Source organism: Pteropus alecto, unplaced genomic scaffold, assembly GCF_000325575.1.
Source record: "Pteropus alecto unplaced genomic scaffold, ASM32557v1 scaffold271, whole genome shotgun sequence".
NCBI classification, from domain to species: Eukaryota; Metazoa; Chordata; class Mammalia; order Chiroptera; family Pteropodidae; genus Pteropus; species Pteropus alecto.
Window position 1 is genome coordinate 91,325 of NW_006430730.1, and position 8,106 is coordinate 99,430.

General features: G+C 54.6%; 1 protein-coding gene across 1 annotated transcript in view; it reads left to right on the forward strand.

Moving 5' to 3' along the window:
- SAMD4B (sterile alpha motif domain containing 4B) overlaps positions 1-7,415 on the forward strand; it is a 24,322-nt gene extending 16,907 nt beyond the window's left edge. The window contains 9 exon segments of the mRNA XM_006905389.3: positions 144-253; positions 413-499; positions 1,226-1,568; positions 2,268-2,353; positions 2,821-2,939; positions 3,482-3,680; positions 3,854-3,977; positions 5,795-5,878; positions 6,089-7,415. Of these exon segments, the coding sequence (XP_006905451.1) occupies positions 144-253; positions 413-499; positions 1,226-1,568; positions 2,268-2,353; positions 2,821-2,939; positions 3,482-3,680; positions 3,854-3,977; positions 5,795-5,878; positions 6,089-6,117 (1,181 nt within the window). The 3' untranslated portion in view covers positions 6,118-7,415.
- Positions 7,416-8,106: the final 691 nt, after the last annotated feature.

An 8,106-nucleotide genomic window follows, 5' to 3' on the forward strand; every position in this document is an offset into this window, starting at 1 on the left:
ACCCCTCTCCCAGAGAAGGGGACAAGTCTGAGGGGAGTAGATAGCCCCCACCCTCAGACACTCCAGTCTGACAAGAAAGCAAGGACACCTAGGTAACTGATGGAACAAACTGCTGACCTTACACCCTCCCTCCTTCTCCACAGATGTGCCCTCGTGGCTCAAGAGCCTCCGTTTGCACAAGTATGCAGCCCTCTTCTCACAGATGAGCTACGAGGAGATGATGACACTGACTGAGCAGCACCTGGAGTCTCAGGTAAAGCTAAGGGGACCATCAGGGCAGGATTGGGGACAGCACCATTTTGACACTACCCTTGCAGCCTGAGCTGCCTCCATCTCTTTGGGCCTTGTTGGGTTACCCCAAGTACCTCAACCTCCCATTTCTAGTTTCCTGTCTCCTTTTGCCCTACCACAGAATGTCACCAAAGGTGCCCGCCACAAGATAGCCCTGAGCATCCAAAAGTTGCGTGAGAGGCAGAGTGTCCTTAAATCCTTGGAGAAGGTGAGCACCTGATATCTTCGTCTTTAAGGTCAGCTGGTTGCCTACGGTACCAGAAGATTGAAGGCTCTGGGTCATTCTTGCTACCCATGCAACCTCCCCTTGGGACCGCCCCAGCCCTAGCGAGCCAGGCTCGGGGGACCAAGTGCAAGTCAGATCACAGGGCTCACTTGCCCGTGGCTAAAGACCCCCCTCCCTGTCTGTACTGGTGTGTGTCTCCAGACTCTGTTGACTCAGCCTCTTCTCTCTTTCACTTTTCCATTTCTGATGGGCCTTTCCAATAGGGCAGAGTGTCTCCCTGTGTGCATGATCTCTTTCCATTGGTTGGTTTCTCATCTACTCATTCTCCTTCTATATCTGCCTCGATTTGCATTCCTTTTCCCCTTCCCCTGCCACTTGCCTTCTGGTTTTTCTCCGCTCTCGGCGTCGTAGTCCAGATCCCTGGGTCTGTATCTGGTTCCATCCTTGGCGAGACCCTAAGGCCCTAGCATGAGACCACCTTCTCCTGAGCTCCATGGGGCTCCACCTTGAAAGGGGAAAGAGGGAACGTGTGTATTCGAATGTGTGTTTGTAAATATAGATGAGCTTGTGGTGCCTTTACCTGCCTTCTCTGTGCTGGAACCCAGGATCCCACTAGCCCTCTCCAAGCCCTGTCTGACCTCGTTTATGTAGTCCTTCTACATAAATGTGGGGTTGGCATGTGAACCTAGCCGTGTCCTCCCCACCCAGGACGTGCTGGAAGGAGGGAATCTGCGAAACGCTCTGCAAGAGCTGCAGCAGATCATCATCACCCCTATCAAGGCCTACAGTGTCCTCCAGGCCACTGTGGCTGCCGCCGCCGCCACCGCCCCTACTGCCAAGGATGGGGGCCGAGGGGAGTCACTGCTGCCAGGTGCTGAGCCTCCCCTGGCTCACACCAGCACAGACAAGGGCACTGAGGCCAAGGACCCTTCAGCTGCAGAGAGCTACCCACCTCCACCAGCTCCGGCTCCCACTGATGGCAGTGAGCCAGCCCCGGCTCCCGTCGCCGACGGAGACATCCCCAGCCAGTTTACACGGGTGATGGGCAAAGGTGAGACCACCCAGGGCCCAGCAGGAAGTTCCAGGGTAAGGAGCAAAGTGAACCTAGACATTAGGAATCAAATTCAAGTTCAGTGGTGGAAGCAGAGCTTTTTAAAGCATCCTTGGGACTAGAACACCATACAGAGCGACTGAGAGTGAGGGTGGCAAGGGCCGTGCCCTTAGGTGTGTCCAGGCTGGTGATGGGAGACAGCTCTTACCCTCAAAGTGTCTTCAGCCTGAGAAGAAGACAAGACTTAAGTCGGCGGGAACTGCATACCAGTGCCGGGTAAAAAGATAAGGAGAATCCATTGGTGGTCTCAGAGGGGACTGAAGTCCACAGGATGGGTGTGGTGAAGCTCTGAACGAGCTCAGCCTTCTTTTAAGGCAGCATGGCATCGCAGAATTTCTACTTGAGGTCTAGATCCTTTTAGCCGTGACCTGGGCCAGGTGACTCAAGCTCTCTGAGCCTCAGGTTCCTCAGGCTAAAAATGGCCACGTTAATGACATTGTTTTAAAAGTTACAAGGAGAAAAGGTATCATCGACTTCACGTTTGTCTTTTGCCAGGCACTGTGGTGGGCACTTTATATATCTTCACGATAAGCCATGCTTGGCATGTAGCTAGTACTCGTCTAGCCCAAGTTTCCTTCCCTCCTCCTGTGGCAGACATCATCTTGGGGGCTAACTCCCACCCTTTCCCATGTCCCCCAGTGTGCACCCAGCTGCTGGTGTCCCGACCAGACGAGGAAAACATCACTAGTTACCTCCAGCTCATCGAAAAGTGCCTGACTCATGAGGTGAGACCTTCTCTAGAGCTCCCAAGAAGGGAAAAGTGGCCCCATCACTCTCAGAATCAGAACCAGTGTTCCTTATGTGGCCAGCGGGGTCCTGCCTGGCTCCTGCCCGCCTCTCCAGCCTTCATCTCACCAGTTGGGGGTTCAGTGGATGCCCTGAGCTGTCCTTCTTGGAGTCTTTGTACAATGTTCCTTCTCTTGTAAACAAGTCCCCCCGACCCCCACCACTGGCCCCTCATACTAGATCCGGTTTCTCGTGCCTCCTGTACTTCTCCCTCACCGCGCTCGTCAGTTATGATCGCATGTGTATCTTCTCCCCAGCTAAACTGTAAGCTCCACGTGCACAGGTCACCTCTCCGTCCCAGCATGGCCTGGCACAGGGCGGGCAGTCGATCAATATTTGAGCAAATAAACAGAAGGCAGATCTGAAAGAAGCACCCCCTCTCACTGCTTCACTTCCCTAATTCTAGGCTTTCACGGAGACACAGAAAAAACGGCTGCTGTCCTGGAAACAGCAAGTGCTGAAGCTCCTCCGGACCTTCCCGCGCAAAGCTGCACTGGAGATGCAGAACTACCGGCAGCAGAAAGGGTGGGTGGGCCGCCAGGGCACGCAGGCCGTCCCTCCTCTGCTGGTTGACTGCGAGTACTTAGAGGGGTGATTGCATTCTGGGCTGGGAATCTAGTGGTACTCATTCAATCACTGGGCGACTTACACACATCACTGAGTGAAGACTTCCCAGCAAATCAGGGTGTTCTTACCACTGGAATACGGTCCTGAGCTCGAAAAACAGCTTATGTCTTGATAGCAGGCCCCTTGCTTGTCCCTTGTTCTCACCTGTGTGCAGAGGGTTCTGAAGGCCCTTCTCACCTCAAACAAGTAACAAATGTCACACCTGAGTATTAAAGTTAGAATTGCTTTGTGTGGGTGTGAGGGACATTCCCCATCTCCAATCTTGGGGTACTCTTGGGCAGAAGGAGAGAGACGTGTAATGCAGGGACTTAGGGAATCCTTGCTCAGAGCAGTCCTGTGTTCTGTCTTGCCCACTGTGATTGTGGGAGGGAGGTGAGAAAGGGGTGGACACATGGGCCCCATCCACCTAAACTGACACACTGCCTTCTGCTCTCTCCCAGCTGGGCGTTTGGCTCCAACTCGCTCCCCATAGCTGGCTCTGTGGGGATGGGCGTGGCCCGGCGGACCCAGCGGCAGTTCCCATTGCCTCCCCGGGCCCTTCCTCCCGGCAGGATGGGGCTTCTGAGCCCCTCAGGCATTGGGGGCATCTCCCCCCGACATGCCCTCACCAGCCCCAGCCTTGGGGGTCAGGGCCGACAGGTGCGTAGCTGGAAGCAGAGAGCCTGGCGCTCTTGGGGTTGGGGTGGCAGTGCGTGGGGTCCGTGTCATTGCATCTGGGTCTGACTTAGAAGGACGGAGCTCCTTCGCCAGCTCCACCACTCCTGGGCCTCTTCCCTGCTCATCTGCTTTCTCTCTTCCCATGTGCTTTGCAGAACTTGTGGTTCGCCAACCCCGGAGGCAGCAACAGCATGCCCAGCCAGAGCCGCAGCTCTGTGCAGCGCACCCACTCGCTCCCAGTCCACTCGTCACCCCAGGCCATTCTCATGTTCCCTCCAGGTAACGTACCCCAATTATTGGGACTCTGCCTCTGCAACACCCTTAGCTGGCCTTTCTCTTCTCTTTTGGGTCTCATATGCTCCAGCACCTCTCCCCATACTTCCCACCACTCTGCACCCATCTCCCTGCAGAGCGGCTTTTCTTGTACTCTTCCCCACCCCCATTTCAGTCTTCTCTCTCAGGTTCTGCCTTCTTTTATCTCCTCTCCCTCTTGTGTGTCCACCTGTCTCCCTTCCTATGTCGTAATCTTAGTATATATGTTGGTCTCTGTCACCATCTCATTGGCAGGAGTTGAGGGGATCAGAGAGTCAAAGCATTCGAATGGAGGGGAGTCTTGCCTGTCAGTCCACCGACATTCTTTCAGAAGCCAGGCGACCAGGCAGGAACCAATAGACTTCAGTTCTTGGATCAGGTTTTATGCTAGAGGGTGTTTGAAGTTTTCCCTCTGCTCACAGGGCCAGCCTAGAAATGGCAGATCAGAATGAGGGCCAAGTGGACAGAAAGAAGAGGGTGGAGAAGCACTAGCCCTACTTTGCTCAGTGACTAGAGATGATGTCCTCTGCCCTGTGCCAGGCCCCCGTTGCTAGGCACCAAGGCTGCAGAAGCACATAAGGCTGGTCTAGAATGAGCTGCCTCTGGAGAGATCTTAGATATGCAGGTGACCCTAAGCTCTCTGTGTCATAAACTGCCAAATCAGTAGGGATTCTTAATTATGTAGACTGCCACCTATTGAAGGCAGGAGATCGTCTTGTTCATCCTAGTACAGGGTTTGGCCTGTGGCAGGCATCTGTAAATGATGTTAAAAGACTGGATAGACAAACTGCGGGAGCAAAAAAGAACAGTTCTTTTGACCAGAATGCTGTGTACTAGGCTATCAGGCAGCTTCCCTGCACCGTCAGATCAAACCCTCCCAAACTGTACATGTGAGGGCACTGATGTTGTTCTCATTTGATCAATCACAAATCTGAGACTCAAAGAGGTGACTTGCCCAAGGTTAAACATTCTTTTCGTTAAGAACAGACAGATGGTCTGACATGGCCTGAGCTCAGGGTTCAGAGGGGATGAACCCTGATGAGAGGTAAAGCTGAATGTGGGAGCGGGGTCTTCTAAACCAAATAAAAAGCTCAGATTTATTCCTGACAGGAGTGAGGAGCCCAGGAAAGGTTTTAAGCAGTGCGGGGTGGGTTTAAGTCTGCCCAAGGAGGTGGGCTGTTTCCCAGACGCTAGAACAGGAGGCCCTTTTGAGAGTCAGTTTGAGGATAAGCCCTGTGGCTGCCATCCTGACTTGCCCTGACTGCCTGGCCTGTGCAGATAGAATTTTGCCTGTAGGAGCAAGTCCAAGTGAGGAAGGAAGAGTTCTGCTTAAGCTTCTGTAGCACGTACAGAGCAGGTCATCAGTCAGGGAGCACGCGGCTGCCCAGCTCCCACAGCAGATGCCCAGACTGTGCTCAACGCAACATGTAGTGTGTCCAAAATAGTCAGCTTTTGTGTGGCCTCCAGGAAGCCCCCTCAGCTTCACATCACTCTGTCTCCAGATCAGGCTTTCTCTGTGTCGCCAAGCCTCTCCCTTTGCCATTGCTGCCTCTGCCTGCTTTGTGACACACCTGGGCCTGTCTCTGTCTTTCATCTCTGCCCAGTCACACCTTCTATCCGAGTGTGTGCATGTCTCCCGTGCTCTGTTTCTGTCTCTCCCTTTCCCTCCCTCCTCATCCCTCTCAGCCTCTTGCCCATGCCGTCCCATCCGGTTCTTTGTCTTCCTGGCTCTACTGTTCACCCCAGTCCAGTCCCACTCACCACCTCCACTCTCTCCCACCCAGACTGCCCGGTCCCTGGGCCTGACCTGGAGATCAATCCCAATCTGGAGTCTCTGTGTCTGAGCATGACAGAACACGCCTTGGGTGGTGAGCATTTTCTCTTTTCCTGACCCTGCTCCCACCTACCCAGCAGCATCTACACCTCTGAACTGAGCAACTCAGAGTCACCCTAGGGGGTCCCTAGGGGAGGCCGGACTCCAGGGAGGGCCTGACTGGGATGACAGTCTCCCTGAGTGCCTTCTCCCGAGCCTCCTGCCAGCTCCTGATCTTCCTCCCTTCCTCCCTTTCTCACCACAGATGGGACAGACAAAACCTCCACCATCTGACGGGACCCACAGCCCAGCGCACCCATAAGCTCCCTGGGCGGCGGGCGGGGGCCAACCCCCAACGGGCTTCTCCACGACAGCGAGAGGGTGGGCTGGCTCAGCTATACATTCTAATATTTTTCTACTCTCTCACCCTTTTAACTTTTGTTTAACATTGGCACACGCCTTGCTCACCCCCAGGCCCGTTGAGGGATCTCTGCTGAGGCCGGGGAGATAGGGGGCAGCCAGAATAAAGGGGGCAGGAACTGGCCAGCCTGCCTGCCCTCTCCTTCCCTCTATCTCCCTCCTTGTCCCATCCCACCCCTGCCTCCTCCAGACAGCCCGCCACCTGCCCCTCCCAAGGGAGCAGCCTCCCCCAGAGACTCACTGACCCATGATCCTGTGGGGCCTGCTCAGAAACATCTGACATTTAGGAAGAGACAAGCAGGATAGAAAACCTGCCCTCCTGAATGTCATTTGAGAGGCGCTAAGGAGAAGGCAGCAGGTGAGGAGACGAGCCTCTCCCCGCCACCTTCTCCTCCCCCTTCCCCATCATTCCCCGAGGACAGGAGCCACCCTCCTCTCACTCGCCTCCTTTCGCCCTGTTTATCAGAGGTTCTCTACAATTAATTTCTTAGACCTATTTAAGATACATATTTATATAGTTCTTAACGGTTTTTCTCTCATCATTCCCTCTCATTTTTAGAATCCCCAGGCCTCTCTCTGAGCCAAGAAAGTGGCAGGGGAAGCCTGAATTTACGAGGGGAGAGGGGCAGAGCCCCCTCCTCCAAACCCCCTAGCCCTTCCCTACTCCCCCCCCGCCCCCAGCCCTGGCTCCCCAGATGCAGAGATCCAAGGTGGGGAGCCAGGGCAGCCAGTGAGGTCAGGAAGTCTGTTGCCTTAACGTCCCTCCTTCCACCAACATACACCCTTCTCCACTCCCAGGTCTGGTTGCTGAAAGACTTGGGGGTGAGGAATAAGGGAAAGGGGGTGGTTTGGTTTTTGGTTTCTTTCCCCACCCTCTTTTCTTTCACCCTTCCCTCACCCCCCATTATGTCATGACCTCATTAAGTGAAACACTATAGCATAACCCAGAGACTTGTCCCAGCCCAAGTTATACAGACCCTCTGGTCCCTGTTCGTACTGCAGGGTTGTGCTGCGGCCGAGGTGGAGGGAAGGGATTTGGGGGTTCAGGTTGTGGGGCAGCCAGGGTCCCCTATTCCAACCCCCTTTTCTCCCTCAACCCCCCCCCACTGGGACATTCTCAAGCTTTTCACACCGAAAAGGAAAAAAAAATGTTATTTTTAGATACATTTTATGAATAACTTTTGTTATGAATATGGCTGGTAACCATTGTGTATGTTATTAAAGATACAAAATGTTGGGAAAAAACAAAAAAACCAAAAAAAAAAAATTTTAAAACCACCGCCCTCCCCGCACTCACCCCATTCCCCTGACCTTCTTGCCCCTGCCCTCCTGGTCTGGACCTCCCTCAGCTCTGAGCCCAGGGAGGGGGAGGAAGCCAGGGGGTGGTGTAGCCCTGGGGACCTACTCCAGGTCCCCACCTCCTCTCCCAGTGCCGGGCTGGGTGGGGTGTCAGGTTTATTTATGTACCTCTTGCACACTCATCAACCTATGCAAGTCCCCCACCCCGGCCCCTCCATGTTTCTGTGCCTTTGCTCATTCCCCTCAAACTCCCAGGGCTTCTCCAGTCCCCTCCCACTAGCCCCGGGAAGTGGGATAGACAGGGGCCACATCGGTTGGACTCAGCAGGGTGTCCCTCTTATAGGACCCTCACCTCCTCCCAGCCAGTCCTGTCTTGCTCATTATCCATCAGAGTGAGCTGGCTCTGCCTGGCACTGGTAGGTGGTGAGGGACACCCCCCCCCAACACAATGGGAGGCAAGAGCTTCCCCCTCTCCCCACCTGACAGCAGAGTGTGCAGGACGCAGGCGGCCCCACTCTGATGGGCAGGACCCTGGCCCTCTCCTGCTCCATCCCCTCCCCAGCC